The sequence below is a fragment of the Phragmites australis genome, chromosome 22 (assembly GCF_958298935.1).
Source record: "Phragmites australis chromosome 22, lpPhrAust1.1, whole genome shotgun sequence".
NCBI classification, from domain to species: domain Eukaryota; kingdom Viridiplantae; phylum Streptophyta; class Magnoliopsida; order Poales; family Poaceae; genus Phragmites; species Phragmites australis.
This window is the reverse complement of record NC_084942.1, coordinates 20326306-20343620: the sequence shown is the minus strand read 5'-3', so window position 1 is coordinate 20343620 and position 17315 is coordinate 20326306. Positions and strand designations below refer to the sequence as shown.

Here is a 17315-nt window from a genome sequence, read left to right as displayed (position 1 = left end):
TCTGAAAATTTTTGGTGATGAGTATACTATGATGTTACTCTTTAAAAAATTTCAGACAAAAATATGTTCTGTACAATGAGAGAAAAAAATACAAGTAATCATTTGAGTTCAAAAATACAAGTAATCTGTACAATGAGAACCAGATTATAGTATGTTATACACCATTTTAGAATTTTTTTAATGACTGTTTTGATAGTGTTTTGAATTTTGGGAGTATTAAAATACTGTATTTTAATTTTTAACTGTCACATGTTGAAGGGCGACGTGAGCCTAGATTTACGGTTTTTCAAAACACACAGCTATTTTTACAATTTTTCGATTTAAGAAACATATAATAAAAAACTCGAATGGTTTCAGTCCTGGGCCAGACGGCAACACTTCAGCCCACTAAGATGGGCCTAATACCCGGCTCATCATGGCCCATCCATGGCAACTAGGCCTATTCCGATAGTCCTTGAGGGAAAGCTTGGTAGATCTGGGTCATCGTTCCTGGGACCCATCGTGGTGCACGTGCGTCACGTGACCGGACCAGCCCATAAGCTCAAGCGAAGCCCTAGTGGAGCGGCCCGACACGTCTTCCGGCCGACACGGATCGCGCGGCGCTACCTCGTCGCATCAATCCCTCGAGCGCCGCCGCCGCCGGGAGCCATGGCGCGGTCCCCCGCCTCCTCCTCGTCCTACACCGACAGCACGGACTCCTCCTCCTCCGGATCGGCCTCCTCCTCGGGGAGCGAACGGCGCCGCCGCCACCGACGCCACCGCAAGGAATCCTCCTCGTCCTCGTCCGCGCTGAAGGCGCGCAAGGACCGGAGGTCCCGCCACAAGCGGCGCCGGAAGGAGCGGCGGCGGTCCCCGTCCGACGGCGACAGCTACAGGTGATCCCCCACTGCCTCTCCAGGTTTCTGGATCTAGGGTTAAAGGACTTCGTGATCTGGGAGATATGGTTCCCCATGATGTAGAGATTGTAGGAGGGGAAAGGAGCGGGATAAATTTTGTGGGTCGAAAAAAACCAATGATTTGTGGATTAGTATTGGTGTTTGGATTCTGCGCATCGTTCATGTGTTACCTCGTCTTGATGCACATATTGGGATTAAGGGAATGGAGATTTGGAGCTCTTCCTTAGTCAGGATTTTTTTTATGGTCTGGTTGGAGATGCTGCGCAAGGTGTGACTTTAGGTTGGGCAATAACCTGGGATTTTGGTGTGTACATAACTAACCGCACCTGAAATTTCGTGTTTTCTGTAGTTCTTTTAGTGCATGCAACAGTGCATTTGAAATAGATCAGATAAAGCAACTGAGGCATTCGTGTCCCTAATGATGGTTTGTTGATTAGCTGGAGGAGTTCAAATTTTTTGGGAGATTGTGGTTAAGAGTGACTGCGGTCGTTGACTCATTGGGTGAACACACCTATTAATTTGTGACCAATCAATATCCTGTTCTTTTCTAAATGAACTATTGTTATAGCTATCCTGGTTTTTCCGACTACAATCAAGAAAATTATCTTCTGTATGCAAAACTTATAATCTTGCGAGGTTCTCCCTGGTATTGTCATATTGAATATCTGATTCTTTTTTTAGTAGCACAAGCTCTTATGACAGTGACCGTGAGGCATCTGGCAGATCAAGTAAGCATAAGAAGAGGAGCAGATCAAGAAAGGTACTGCCACTAGAATTTGTGCATGTCTGATGTGTTATTTTAGTTTTTGTCGGCATTCACCTCGTATGCATTTGGGCTCCCATTGTATTTCCTTATGTGACAGTCTAGGGAGAGGGTGCGAAGCAAGGATAGACATCATAAACGAGACAAGAGTAAACATAAAGAGGTGAATTTCATATTTATTCAGAAACTACTTTTCTTTTATATGGCTTAACATTTTGGTAAATTAGAATGTTATCACATGCAATAATTATGATCTTGAAATCAACAAGTGTTGGTGATAGAAGTATGTATTTTTGTTTATATTTCGACACAAGAGATCCTTATATTTCTTTGTGCATGTTTCTGGGTTGGCTCTTTGACATTGGAGCTGGGGTTCGTGAACGGGTGACAACATGGTGGATTGGCTTGTTGGTTGTTTTGTTCGTTGGTTGGTTGGTTCTATTCTCTTCAATGCGGGAGCTCTATACAGAAGGAAGAGACTGCGCGTGCTGATGGTCCTGTCCAGCTCTCCAAGGTACAAGATATTTTGCTTTGCATCTTAATTACCTGTTGTGTTTACCATTTTGAAACACCCTTTATTTTTGTCAATTAGTTCCTTGGGCGCGAAAAGGAAAAGGAGGAAGGTGTTCAAAGGAGTGCAATCTCTGGTAAAAAGGTGAGGAAAAATGTTTAACTATTCTCATGTGCATTTTTTGAGTTGTGGTGTTGTGCTAAGTGAAGTAGTATCTATTGAAATAAAAAAATTATTTCCGATCTAATTTGGACTGTAAGTAGTGATCCTGGACTAATTCATTCAATTTGTGATTCTGAGAAAACAGAATGTGTTGCTTCTCTTACAAATACAATGAAAATCAAATAAGTTGTTCGTTTTAATGTGTAGATAATGATGAAGCTTGAGAAATCAAAGGAAGATAAGGCGGCAGAGAGTAAGCGCAATGAGCTATTGAAGTTTCTGAATGCCAGCTATGATTAACTGTTTGTTCGAAGTGGTGACACAGTATTATTACCTCTGGATTGTCTTGATACTACAGCATAGTCATGAGTGCTTTTGATGGTCTTCATAAGCTTTTTGTTGGGTTTGTTCCTAGTTTATCACATGACCATTTTTTTGTGGTATTTAACTAGTGACCGGAAAAGGTCTACACTTAGCATTACAAGTCTTGTATTTTCTGTAACTTCTTTGTGGTTTTTCTTTGTCAAAACTGTTTCACTGGGCATTCACCGCTCTTGTTGCAATTTATGCGAACTTGTTTGCTCGTTGTATCCGCATTTGCGTGTGGTTGCCTAATGAACTCTGCATATTCACAAACTTGCATTGGTTCAATTAAACAGTACAGCAAAAAAAGATTTGTGAGACCGCATGAATGACCTATTTGATATGGGGCACTATGTATTGAAAACTAGCAAAGCTGTATTGGGGGTGTGGCTTCACATTCTCGTGAGAACTAAATCGTTTTATGTGACTTTATTGTGCTCCAAACTGTTCCTCAGTCGTACCTCCTGCATCTAATGCTGTGATTCTACGCGCGATGTCACTCGTATATATCACCTTTCCCAAGCTTATCTTTCATCATAGTCGTGCTTTGCTGCTGTTGTGCCTCAATGGAGTCACGGCAAAGTGAAGACCCAACCATCCGCTTGCTACGCTACTGTTTTGATCTTTATTTCGTATCAGATTTACCACATGATCTCTCTGTGATTGTTTGCAAAACATGCATCCTATTAGTTAGGTTAGGTCTATTAGATTCTTCTAAGCTTACCTTTTTTCCTTATAATCTTTACTATATAAAATATGAGTTGATATTTTTATATCTTTCTCTAATCTTCTACTATCTAATAAAACTCTTAAAATTTGAATAACTTATTCACTCTCATCATCTAACCTTTCGCATATTTATCGGCTATGAATATAAGATCAGTTTTACTAATAAAAATATATAAATAAAGAAATTAGAAGAGAAATTAGCGGATAATCTCTTTTTTATCCTATGTTAAATCAAACTATGACATCACTATCATGTATTTGTTCGACGGTACTTTCATGTTGCATAGATATCATCATACCTTAAATTTATACTTGATGTTACCGTATCTAATATTTTTATTTTTGTTCTAATACATAAACATTTAGCTAGTCTAACTTCATCTAGTTCTTCCACAAAACAACCCACCTCTATAAGTTGTGGGTACTACTAAAGTTGGGGGTGAAACCCACATCTATAAGCTCAAGATCTTGTGCTAGATAACGAGACAGAGCTTGTTTGGCAAGAATACCAGGTGAGCCTTTGAGCCTGCCTATGTTCGAGCTTTGCTTGGCGCAAGTGCTCATCCTACTATTTGTGATTTATTCTTAGGTGCATTTACCTCAAGGATTAAATCCCAGACAAGTTATGGATAACGGTGGATCCAGAACGAAATATGAGCTACGCCCTATCTTACGAATACGTAAATAAAATAAGGGATACTCCCTCTAGCCGAATTATACGTCAAAATACATAGATTTATACAGGTTCAGACCTCCTAAAGGATAATAGTCTTACATCCTATCGTCTTGTATTGATCTTCGAGACAGAGTGCAAGAGGAGGGTGGGGAGGGGAGATCTTGGCTAGCCTAGATGGGATCTAAACCTAGTCGATGGCTCCTTGAGGGTAGTTTTGGCAAGATGTTAATGTAGATCGTGTGTACAAAAGACTCGAGGCTTGCAGTGCACTTGTGGCTTATATAGGGTTGTGCAATGGGCTTGTGTCTCTTTTTTCCTCCACAGGGTCCCTTGACTCTGTATATATATGGGGGTTGTCATGTAGCCTCCTGTGACGCCGTTTCACCAGGCCCACTTGTTAGCACCGTCTCCTTTGCCGTGCCGCGTCGACTGAGTCCGATTCGAGCTCGAGCGCCGTCGCCCTGAACCCGAATCCAAACCAAACTCCAACCGAATCCGTCCTCCACGCGTTTATCCGTTCTCCCTCTATATATGTGCACGATTTCCCCCTCCATTTTCCATCTGTTCTGCAGCCCTAGCCGCCGCTGCCCAACGCCATTGCCGCACCCTCCCCGAGCTCGTGTCGCTGCCGCTTTGCTGCTGCTCCGCCCTTGCCGACGGGTTCGCCAGCTTCGCAGGCTCAAGAGAAAGGTCGTTGGCTCCTTCCCGCCGCCTTTCGGCCATTGGAGCGCCTCCCCGTCGTCAACCTGAGCGCCTCCATCGCTTTCACCCCTGTCGACCACCTTCCCGTGCTCCGCCGCTAAAGGTATGCGCTAAAACAGGTTCATCGTTTGCCCCTCTTCCTCCCCAGCCACTCGTCGTCGTGAATCGTGCCCAACAACGAGGTTTTCGCTATTTTCCAGTGAAAGTCCGAGACGCCGCCACCATGTTCCCGCTGCCACCGGTTGCCCGTTTTCCCCTTTTGTCATCGGTCGTCCGATGTATCGCGTGCGGTTGAGATTAGAAGCACAGATACCCCCTACGCGTTTTAAATCGCAGCCATCCAATCTAGATCGTTTGCCCTAGATTTAAATGCTCTTATCCAGTCAGCGTCAGTGCCAAGTCAACGTCCACCTCAGCCAGCCACCTCACCGCCCATACCCATGTGTAAAGATGGCCAAATGGGCCAATCGGGCCGGCCCGGCACGGGCCCATCTCGGCACGGCCCGAAATCGGCACGGCCCGATTGGCCCATTTACTGTTACGGGCCGTGCCGTGCCGGCCCGCGTGCCGAGCCGTCGGCCCACGGCACGGCCCAACTGTCACCGTGCCGTGCCGGGCCGGCCCACGGCACGGTCGGCACGATGGGCCCGGCCGGCACGATGGGCCCGTTCGGCACGATGGGCCCGTTCGGCACGGTGGAGGCACGATAGGCCCGTTTGGCACGACGGGCCCGATCGGCACGGTGGAGGCACGACGGGCCAGGTCGGCACGGGAAGGCACGACGGGCCCGGCCGGCACGGGAAGGCACGACGGGCCCGGCCGGCACGGTGGAGGCACGTTGGGCCCGTCAGCACTCAAAAAAATAGGAAAAAAATCAAAAATAATAGCTAAAAAATCAAAAAAACAATAAAAAATATGGAAAATAAATACATAACATCTTTATTGATTGGTTGCCTCGTTAAAAACCTTTCTACTAGAAGGAAAAAAGAGTACAACCAATGATTATGCTCCGAAAATTACATGGTTTCATTAGAAACCCCAGAATTTTGCTTGCAATTTTTCATATGCTTCCTCAAGTGTCCCGTTCCATGTGAAGATCTGGCACCTATTTCTATACTGCATATATTACACTTAGCAAATCTTACCTGTTCCCCGTTAATTTCTTTGAAGACCTTTTCAAAATGTTGCCACACTTGAGACCATACACCTGAGTTCTCGGCGCCTTGATCCATGAATTGAAATATGGAATTAGTTTCTTGATGTGAAGTGAATACTGGCTACTTGGCTAGCAAATAGGAAAAGAGAGATGGGTGGGCAGGGTGGAGTTTGAGATGGAGTAGATGGTATTTATAGGTATGAGAGGAGAGGTAGGTGGGGGTGGGGCCGCGGGGGGTATTTTAAAAAAATAAACAAAAAACATGAATAAAAAAACTTAGAAATAATAGGGGCACATGATTAATTCTAAAAATGAGCTTTATTGATAGGTTGCCTCATTAAAAACCTTTCTAGCAAAGGAAAAAAGAGTACAACCTAGCTCAGAAAATTTAAAATTACATGTTCTCATCAGCATCTAGATACAAATTTTGGAATGATTCTTCAAGCTCAGTATTTTCTGCAGTGTGTTGCATTCGTGCTTCAGCTTGTTCCCAATCCTTTACTATGGTGAGTATTTCAACCATCTCACTTGACAGATTTGTTCTTCTCTCTTCGATTATCCTTCCTGTAAGACTGAAGGCAGCCTCAGAAGAAACTGTAGATACAGGAACCGTTAACAAATCTCGCGCTAACAGTGAAAGAACTGGATAATTCGTCTTGTGCTCATGCCACCATTGCAGTATGTTGAAGTTTTCTTGTTCGTGGCTGATAACGTCACTGTCGATGAAGGTAGTTAGCTCCCCTCCGGATGTTGGAATTCCGGTGCCCGTAGACGATCGTGACGAAGAGTCTGAACTTCTTGATGAAGAACCTGCACCAAATATTTTTCCCCACGTTGTCGTCTTCTTACTTGTTGTGGGTGCTAGTGGAGGTCGTTGCAGGCGAACTCCGCCATACTTTGTTTCATATTTACTATAAACTTCGAATAACTTAGAACGAACATTAGTATAATAATTAGAATAATCATGGCCAAGAGCATCACCTAGAATTGCGAGAACTCTACAGAAAGCTGCAATTTTAGCTCTAGGATCTAAAATAAAGGCAAAAGCGTATAACAAAGGAATTTCTTTCCAATACTTTAAGAATTTAGATTTCATAGGAACTACACAATCTCTTAAAAGATTGTCATTTTCATAGTTGTTTAAATGAGTAGCAATTTCAACAATATTATGCACTACTAAACAAGATGTTGGATAATAAACTCCTGATAAACTCACAGTTGAATCATAAAAAAATTCAAGAAACTCCAGTATCCTTTCAGCAACATACCAATGCGCTTCCGTGAGTAAAGTTTGACCCCCATGCTGATGGTAATGTGTATGAATAAACACACCAAATGTGCTCTTATATGGTATCAAATTTTTAAGCATCAAGAAAGTAGAGTTCCATCTCACCGGCATGTCCAGAGCAAACTTACGTGGACGCACACCCATTGCAACACAATACTGTTTATATGCTGCAATTCGTTGGTTAGAGGAGTTCACAAAAGATATTGCAGTACGAAAATCTTCTAAGTATCGCGATAACCTCTTCAAACCGGATTTTACTATAAGATTGATAATATGACAAGCACAACGTTGATGTAACAAGAAAGATTCAGCATAGGTACTAAACAACGGAGTAAGAATATCCATTGCTCTAGAATTTGCACCGGCATTATCTAAAGTGATAGAAAATATTTTATTCGTGAGGCCAAAGTCTGCAACTACTTGAGATATTTTTTCAGCAATATTTTCACCGGTATGCGCGTTGTCAATCAAGCGAAAACCTATTATTCTCTTTTCTAATTCCCAATCATTATTAACAAAATGAGCAACCACACTAAGATAATCCTCTCTAGCCCTACCTGCCCATATGTCCGAGGTCAAAGCAACTGAAAATGTACATGTTTGCAACATTTCTTTAAGTTTGCTACGACACGTATTGTAGTATTTTACCATATCCCTACTAGTTGTCTGTCTAGAAACATGCGTGAACCTAGGATTATGAGCTTGCTTAATGTAATCTTCAAATGCAGCAGACTCACCGATATTGAGTGGTAGATCCGCTCTTGCAATGAAGCGACATAGCTCTTTTCGAGCATTGGCAGAGTCGTACTCCCAATGATGAACAGAGCCGTCGGGGTTGTACTGCAACACCGTCTGCTTCATGGCTGCTCCACTCTTTCGCTTGCAACTTATGGCGTGCCTCTTCAAGTGCCCCGTTCCACCCGAGGGCTTTGCAGATAATTCATTTTTACAAATATAACACTTAGCATACCTGACACTTACCCCATCTTTCTCTTTGTAGATCCTTTCAAAGTCTTGCCAAACATCGGAAGTACCGGCTCTTGATCTTTTAGACCCGCTGCTTGCTAATGTGTGCGCACTTGTAGAGCCTGACGATGGTACTCCTGCTGCATCACCTGGATCTGGATGTGAACCAACCGGAGGTTCACCGTCGGGTCCATCATCACCTGCAGCACTAGTATCAAAGGGGCCGTAGTCCCCTGTGAGTCCTTGGAGAAAAAAATCATGATCTATGGATGTATCATGATCACCGGCATCCATGATCAATGTCGAATGACACTACAAAAATTGCAAATATTCAGAGTTAGAAATAATCAAATAATAAAACTAATAATAAAATAAGACTCAACAACGATGCAAAAAAATCACCAAGATTTCTTCAACTTCAAGATAGCAAATCAGCAGGATGACGATTTTGGAATTGCTCGGATTTTTTTGCAATAATTCAAACTAATTTTGCCAAATTATCGCTAATTCTCACGAACTTTGAGACAAGAATGAGAGGAGGAAACAAGAGAGAAAATGGTGTTGCTGGTGTGGAATGGAAGGGCAAGGTGCTCCTCTATTTATAGGTGAAAAATGGTGATTTTTGCAATTTTTTTCGAATTTTTTGGAGCTCAAACGGTCACAAAACGGCTATAAAATTCAAAAATATCGGGTTAACGGGTTAAACGGGCCGTTCCCGGCCCGTTTAACCCGTTAACCCGCGTGCCCCCGCCGGCCCATCGTGCCCCACGTGCCGGCCGGGCCGTGCCCCCCCGCGGTGGGCCGTGCCGTGCCGTGCCGGCCCGGCCGTGCCGTGGGCCGCCGCGTGCCGAGCCGGCACGGTGGGCCGTGCCGTGCCGGGCCGACCGTGCCGTGATGGGCCGGCCGTGCCGTGATGGGCCGCCGCGTGCCGTGCCGGCCCGGCCCGGCCGTGCCTCCTGGGCCAACCGTGCCTGAGCCGGGCCGTGCCGGGCCGTGCCGTGCCCGTGCCGCCCGTGGGCCGGGCCGTGCCGTGCCGGCCCGTCTCAGCCGGGCCGTGCCGTGCCGGCCCGCCGTGCCGCGCGCTCGGCCCAGGCACGGCCCGTGGCCTCGTGCCGTGCCGGCCCGGCCCATCTCGGCTCGGGCCGGGCCGTGCCTGGGCCGTGCCTACAGTTCCGTGCCTCGGGCCGGCCCAATAAGCACGGCCCATTTGGCCATCTTTACCCATGTGTCATACCACGTCAGCGTACCCGAGCTCAATCAGCCTGCTGACGCAATAATTAGGTTTTTTTAATAAAAAAATAATTCCTTTATTCTCTGAAATTAGGTAATTTTACATATAGGCACCCAAACTTTTCTGTTTTCACAACTATGCCCTGGTTAGTACTATTATTTTACTTTTAACCCCTTTAACTTTTATATAATTACAAATAGGTCCCTAAATTTTACAAATAAGTCCCTAAAACTTTCTATTTTTACAATTTAGCGCTTATACTTTCTCATACGAGCTCCGATTTAGACGATTCTTACGCTCCCGCGATCGTAGTAACGAGTACTATCCATTAGTAATCTTTTTATAGTGCATTGCTACTGTTTTGTGTACTGTTCTTAGATGTTATATTTGTTTGTTTTCGGTGTGCGCGATTTCTATAGGAGACGAGCAATGTGTAAACTTGTAGGACCAGACGTTCTAGGACTTTGAACAACCTGCGGTTGAAGGCAAGTGTCCTTGATCACTTTGATCCCATTGTAGGAAAGTGTAGCTTTTATTTTTCTAGATACATGCTTGTCAACATGAATCCCATGTTTAGGGTTTTACTAGTATTTTTCCCTATTGTCCTTGTTGCCTGTGTTATACTTTGAGTGTCAAGGGTAGACATGCTTAGTTGTGTTGTCAAGTCAGGTGGGTTAAATATTAATCTGAATAATGTTCTATGCAACATGAACCGGTTTGGGTAATTTTTGTAGCAACTTTGATCATAGGGATCTAGGTAGGTTGGTTTGAATGGTATGGTTGTTGTGTGTGCATTGGGTGATATGCAAGTACCTGTTGTAGATCCTAAAGATCGGTTTGTGAAGCCTATAACCCGCCATAACAGCGCAACCACGAGGCTTATATGGATACAGCCTGACTAATTAATTAGATGTCTTCCTTATTTTGTACGCACCAGTGGACGGTTAAGTGGCACAAGATGGGACCTCTGCAGTGGATGGAATCCCTATTAGCGGTGAAATCTTAGTGGGTGCATATGAATTTGGAGGCGCTTTGTAAATGCCTTGTAGTGAGACCCCGGCTCTACACCACGGAAGTGTAAAGTGTGCAAACTTTGCAGAGTATAAAACTGATCGATCAGCCGTGCTCACGGTCAAGAGCGGGCTTGGACTTCTTCATAATTAGTGGGGATCTTGGATGGTTGGTTTTTGGTAGTCGGTTGGTGGAACCCCGATGAGTTGGTAGCCGGATATGGGATATTTGGTGAGTCTAGTAGTCGGATGGAATCCGATGAGTTGTCCCTTTGAGGTTAGTGTCATCACACATAGTAAATAGATTGTTATATCTTTTGATTCCTAGATTAAATTGGCATAGTTACAGTCAACCTGAGTCAAGCTTTTCCTTGTCTTAAGCCTACATGTCATATTTTTTCACACTTGCTGAGTACGCCATGTACTCATACTTGCTTTTTCCCAACCTTTTGATGCTGCTCATAAGGTGAAGATCTCGAGGACATCCCGGTCGATGGAGCTGAGTTCTAAGCGAGAGAAGATGTCGACCTGAAGACCATGTCGTAGCCTGACACTCCCCTAGACAACGCCTGTAGATGGATGGAAGACCTGCTATCGCTGGAAGTTATCATAGTATTTTCTTTAAGACCTATGAGTCCTTTTGTAATGAATATTATCGTTATTTAATGACACTGTTATGTTATCACTTATAAAGTCACTGTATGTATGGAAACTTGATCCTGACATACATGTGAAATGCATCTGATTTGTTCTCTTGAAAACCAGGTGTGACAGAGGTGGTATTAGAGCTGTGTTGACCGTAGGACACAACCTAGCTAGAAATGATCGTTATTAAGAACATATCTCTATTAAAAACTAGTTTCTAAAAAAATCTTTTACTTGACCCGTGTCGTTTCTGTTCTCCTTTCTATTGATATTGTTTATAAAATCTTTTTTTAAATGGTTACTGACTCCTCCCTCTCTTTCAAAATTTTAGATGGCCCGCACGAAGCAGATGCCCCGCAAATAGGTTGGAGGTTTCATTCCTGCTAGGCTATTTGGGCGTTTCAGCCGCCCGCGGAGTTCCACACTTCTGGACTACAGGCAAGGGAGTTCACTCGCAAGCTTTGGACAATTCTCAAGGGTCTAGGCTATCAGGAGGCCCCGATCTACAAGAGAATCAGGACCCCGCTCAGTGGTCATGGATACGCTTGGATGGTGGAGGTAATCATCTTCAAGAAGCACCCGGACAACGATGGCCACAAGGTGCGCAAGATCCATTTAGCTCTCGCACCGAGAGAGACCTTTGCAGCTGGGATCTGTGACGCAGCTTGCCAAGCACTTTCAGTCATCTACGCAGAGTACCACGACACCCTTTAGACTACGCAGTATAGCTTCTACCCTCAACGTAGGAGTGGCAGCATGGAGGTCATCTTTGCTGGCACCAATAGGGAGGGTGATGCCAGACTGGTGGAGCAGGTTCACCTCATGGGTACTTTGACTTAGGAGCTGGATAGAGCCCTTGACGAGTTACACGACATGCACCTGAGGCTTGCCGAGGCAGAGAAGAGGATTCACACCGTTCAGGCAATGATGATTGATGACTCAAAGGAGGAACCAAAGGAGAGGCCCGAGCCAGAGTTACCACGCTCTCCCTCCCGCAAGAAGATCCGCCTTGAAGTCGCTCTGCATGTTGCACCACAAGACCTTTTAGGGGGTGGCGATAGTTCCTAAACTAGCAGTTTTTCCCAGTAGTAGCTTAGCGTCGTTTAGAGTCATTTGTTTCTTGATGTAATGATCTTGCTTATTTTTGATGCTGTGAACTTGGGTGTTAGGTTTGCTTTGTGTGTGTTGATGCGATGTGAAAGTTTTTCTTTCGCAGTTGTATCCGTCTTTGATCTATATAAATTAGTTTGAGTTCTTCATTATGCTTCATCTGTCCTTGCCCTGTTCTCGTACCCCAATCTCATGTTCTTGCAACCGTCAGATGGTGAACTCAAGGAATGTGAACAATGTTGGTGCCGATAGGAACAACGTTAAAGGCGGTAGCCCCAATGCTCACCCCCAGGACGACAACCCAGACAAATTTCCCTCCTGGAACAGGCGAACCAACCGGAACCCTATGGACCCAATGCAGATGGTGGCCGTGCAGACTCAGATTCTATAGGGATTGGCGCAGGCCGTGGCAAGACTTCAACAGGCACCCCCAGCTTATCAGACACCGCCACCACCACCACAAATGCAGCCGTAGAACAAGCTAAAGGACTTCCTAAGCACCAAGCCACCTACTTTTGCACAGGCAGTCGAGCAATTGGATGCTGACGATTGGCTCAAGACAATTGAAAGCAAGCTGCAGATTTCTCAATGCACCGGTAGAGAAAGGATTCTCTTCGCTTCTCACCATCTTGTATGACTAGCTTCATATTGGTGGGTAGATTACACTGCCGCCCATGAACCTGGAGATAATTCAAGGATAGTTTCCGCAAGCACCACGTGCCAGTAGGGGAAGTGAAACTAAAACGAAGAGAGTTTCTTGAATTAAAGCAAGGTCCCATGTCAGTGCGTAAATACCTTACCAAATTCATGCAGCTATCCTGCTATGCCCCCGGAGATGTGGACACAGATGAAAAGAAACAAGATTGTTTCTTGGAAGGTTTGAACCCTGGACTTCTGTACTCTCTCTCTCATCCAATGAGTAACCAAGCTTCTAGAAGTTGTTGACTGAGCCTTCATTCTGGAGAAGAAGAAGCAAAATGTAGGAGAAGAACATAAGCGAATGGTGCAGGGTCAGTCCTCAAGCAGCAACACCCGTCCCGGCTTCAACCCACCTCGCACAGGACAAGTATACCGCCAAACAGGCCAGAACCAGCAACAGAGGGCACCCAACTAGGCTTCAGGAACCTTCAGTCAGCCAAGGCAGCAGTTCCAGCAGCAGCAGTAGCGCTCCAACTACCAGGCCTCACGCCCAGTGAACCAGAACCAGAACCAGTAGAAACAGGGTCACACTGGCCAGGAAACCAGTACCATTGGTCCATACTTCAGCTGTTGGAACTTTGGGCACCTTGCCAATAAGTGTCCCAAGAAGCAGCAGAGTCAGACCAACAACCAGCAGCATAATCGCCCCGGAGGTCAGCCACAACACAATCTCGTCAGAACTTCATGAGTGGGTGAGTCAACCACGTTGCAACAGAGGATGCCCAAGATACTCCAGATGTGGCACTTGGTATGTTTCCCGCCAACTCTCACCCTGCTACAGTTTTATTCGATTTCGGAGCAACATATTCCTTTATTTCAACTAAGTTCGTAGAAAAGCATAATCTGCCGGTAGCCATAATAAAAAATCGATTGGTAGTTAGTTCTCCAGGCGGAGAAATGGAATCGAGGTATGTATGCCTTAAGATAAGTCTTGCCATAGAAGGGGTAGAATTCCCTGCAAACCTTATCGTCTTGGAATCTAAAGGGATAGATATCATTCTAGGAATGGATTGGTTGGCTAGATTCAATGGATTGATAGGATGTGCCACCAAGATAGTTCAATTGACACATACATGTGGCACCAAGGTGGAGTTCAAGGCCACAACAGAATTAGGAAGGAATATCAAGCTTAACCAGGCCAAGGCAGTAGAGGAAGTCAGAGTAGTCAGCGAGTTTCCGGGTGTCTTCCCCGAAGAATTGCCAGGTATGCCACCAGACCAAGACATTGAGTTCGTTATTGAATTAGTACCTGCCACTGCTCCAATATATAAGAGATCGTACCAAATGGATGCCAATCAATTGGCTGAGCTCAAGGAGCAAATCCAAGAGCTATTATTCAAGGGGTTTATTCTCCTCAGCAGCTCACCCTAGGGAGCCCCGGTTATCTTTGTGCCAAAGAAAGATGGAACTTAAAGAATGTGCGTCAATTATCGTGCACTTAATGAGGTGACCATTAAGAATAAGTACCCCTTGCCTCGCATTGAAGATTTGTTTGATCAGCTAAAAGGAGCATACGTCTTTTCCAAGATTGATCAACGGTCAGGTTACCATCAGCTGAAGATTCGAGCATCAGGCATCCCCAAGACCGCTTTTGTCACCTGATATGGTTTGTATGAATTTACAGTGATGTCTTTTGCATTGACCAACGTCCTAGCATATTTCATGTACATCATGAACAAGGTTTTTATGGATTATCTGGACAAGTTCGTGGTTTTGTCTATCAATAATATCCCTGTCTTCTCGAAGGACGAGGAAGAGCACGAGGAGCATTTGAGGATGGTCCTGCAAAAACTCAGGGAAAATCAGTTGTATGCCAAGATGAGCAACTGTGAGTTTTGGTTGAAGAAAGTCTCCTTTCTAGGTCATATCATCTCAACAGGAGGAGTATCCGTTGACCCCAGCAAAGTGAAGGAGGTCCTAAATTGGAAGTTACCGCAAACCGTTTCAAAGATTCAGAGTTTTCTGGGTTTAGTAGGATACTATCATCGTTTTATAGAAGGCTTCTCCAGGATCGCCAAGCCAATGACGGAGTTACTAGAGAAAGGAAAGGAATCTAAGTGGACTTCCGCTCATGAGGCCAGCTTTAACGAATTAAAGAAGAGATTAACCACCACCCTAGTGCTAATCATGCCTGACACACAAAAGCCATTCTCGGTGTACTGTGATGCCTCGCGCCAAGGTTTGGGATGTGTGCTAATGCAAGAAGGCCACGTGATAGCCTACACTTCAAGGCAATTAAGGAATCGCGAGGAGAACTACCCTACTCATGACTTGGAACTAGCTGTTGTAGTTCATGCACTCAAGATTTGGAGACACTACCTGATAGGGCAGAGATGCGAGATCTTATCGGATCATAAAAGTCTGAAGTATATCTTCACTCAACCCGATCTCAACCTCAGATAGCGTAGATGGCTGGAACTTATCAAGGATTACGATTTGATAATCAACTACCATCCAGAAAAAATAAATGTAGTGGCAGATGCTCTGAGCAGAAAGACTTATGTTAGTATGATGACTTTACAATGTAAAGTACTAATTCCTGTCAGTACTGCATAAATTGTTTCATTATTTACCAAATCATTTGAATGCTAGGTGTTAGGTAGTTTGTCTGTAATTATGTTAGTCTCAAGGAACCATGTTGGGAAAACTTATATGTCAGGAAACATACATCAGTCGACAAAACAATAGTCAGTCTGCATTTCTTTTGTAGTACCATAGAATTGTCAATCGACAAAAACATGTTGGTCTGCAAAACTTTTGTTGGTGCCACTTACGCCGACCGATGGGATCGATCAGTAAAACATTTTAACGACTAATGGAACGTCGATGTTGACCCCTTTGCTGATCGAGCCTCTATTGCTAACTTTGTACCATGGTGTAGTGTAATAAGTCAAAATGGGTAGACCAGGGATTAATGCTTCGGGCCGAAATAGTAATGCTACCCTAGTCCAATCCATAAGACTATTGGGCTTAATGATAGGTTCAAGCCAGACCATTCGATGATATTACATAGGAAAAGTGGTATAAAGTTTGGGATTGGGCTTGTTTGTTTGGGGCTGATGATCTACTCACTAGGTCCTGCTTGAACATCTAGGGGGGGCTCATTTGTTAGGTCCAATGTAGCATTAATGTTAAAAGTTAAAGCATAAACGTAACCCATTATATTACGGACACTATAGTATCTGATACTTGTTGACGTGTTGTGGCAAACTATCTAGAAAGAAGAGACCGATCTCGTGCAAGAACTCTATAAAAGGCAATCCAACAAGCGGCATTGGGGTGTGGAAATATTGAGTTTATTTTCCCAACCTAGCACCATCTATCCGCACTTGGTTAGGACTTAAGAGTTTGCCCTTGCCTTCTTCTTTTACTTTGTCAAACCATTCCTATCTCCCCTCCATCATCGACTAGCATGATGTGATTAGTTACAATTAGCCATACAATCAACTATTTGAATCATATGGTAATTTTGTCATCAATAAGAGGAAGTAAGTTTATATCTCTCCCTCTTTTACACAGTTTGCTAATTTGTAATTCCTAATTTGTGGCATTGACTATGATTTAGTGTTTCACTAGATCTCAGTGGGGAAAATTACGTCTTGATGGGGTGGTGGATACATGAGGTACGACTCCACCCAACAAACTTCAAATCCTGGTGCTCACGATTTACACACATGCAAGTGCTTTTGATGGTTTTATTTACAAGTGGTGTGTGTGAGTGTGGTGTGCGTGTGTAGTGGTGTGCTTGTGTGCGTGTCATCCTTGTAATCGGAAAAGAAAGAAATCAAAATGGCCCTTTTCAATACAACTTCTATTTTAATTTCTCCATAGCAAAGAGTCAAAGTGCTTCCAAATGGCAAGATTCTTCATCAGCTTATGAAGAAGCAAAAGTTGAGATTGAACCAAGAAGCACAAGTTGCCTCCCACCTGCTAATCTCATAAGCCAGCTTATGTCCCAAATGGAAACTATGAATCTATTACTTGTGGATTTCTCATGCCATACATCATAGTTAATTCCTCCACTTTTTGCGTCACTGTTTTTTTTTAATTTTATGAAGTACTTATAGTTTGAGAAACTTGTACGATGATTATATTTAATAGTTAAACTCTTTATAGATGCATGCCTTTAACTTTTCCCTAAATCTTTTTAGTTGTGTATCGATGATCATAACTTAAAAGAAAATTCAAACTTTTGGCATCACTTTTTGGGAATGTACAAGGTGAAAGATTGTCTCTAATATACAAATCACAAAAATAACCAAAATAATCAAAAAATTCAACCATTTTGGTTGTGGATCATAGGTGGGCATGGAAGTTATTGATGCTTTTGTGCATGTCTTGCATGATGTAGTCTCCACAACAAAAATAACCAAAATAAGAAGATAAGAAATCACATGATCAGAACTCC

General features: G+C 43.9%; 1 protein-coding gene across 1 annotated transcript; it reads left to right on the top strand.

The window, feature by feature from the left end:
• Positions 1–554: 554 nt before the first annotated feature.
• On the top strand, positions 555–2922 carry LOC133905130 (uncharacterized). Its single transcript, XM_062346840.1, has 6 exons — positions 555–875; positions 1578–1656; positions 1760–1822; positions 2129–2173; positions 2252–2314; positions 2540–2922. Exons 1-6 carry the CDS (start codon positions 649–651, stop codon positions 2630–2632), a joined length of 570 nt encoding a protein of 189 aa, XP_062202824.1. The 5' UTR covers positions 555–648; the 3' UTR covers positions 2633–2922.
• Positions 2923–17315: the final 14393 nt, after the last annotated feature.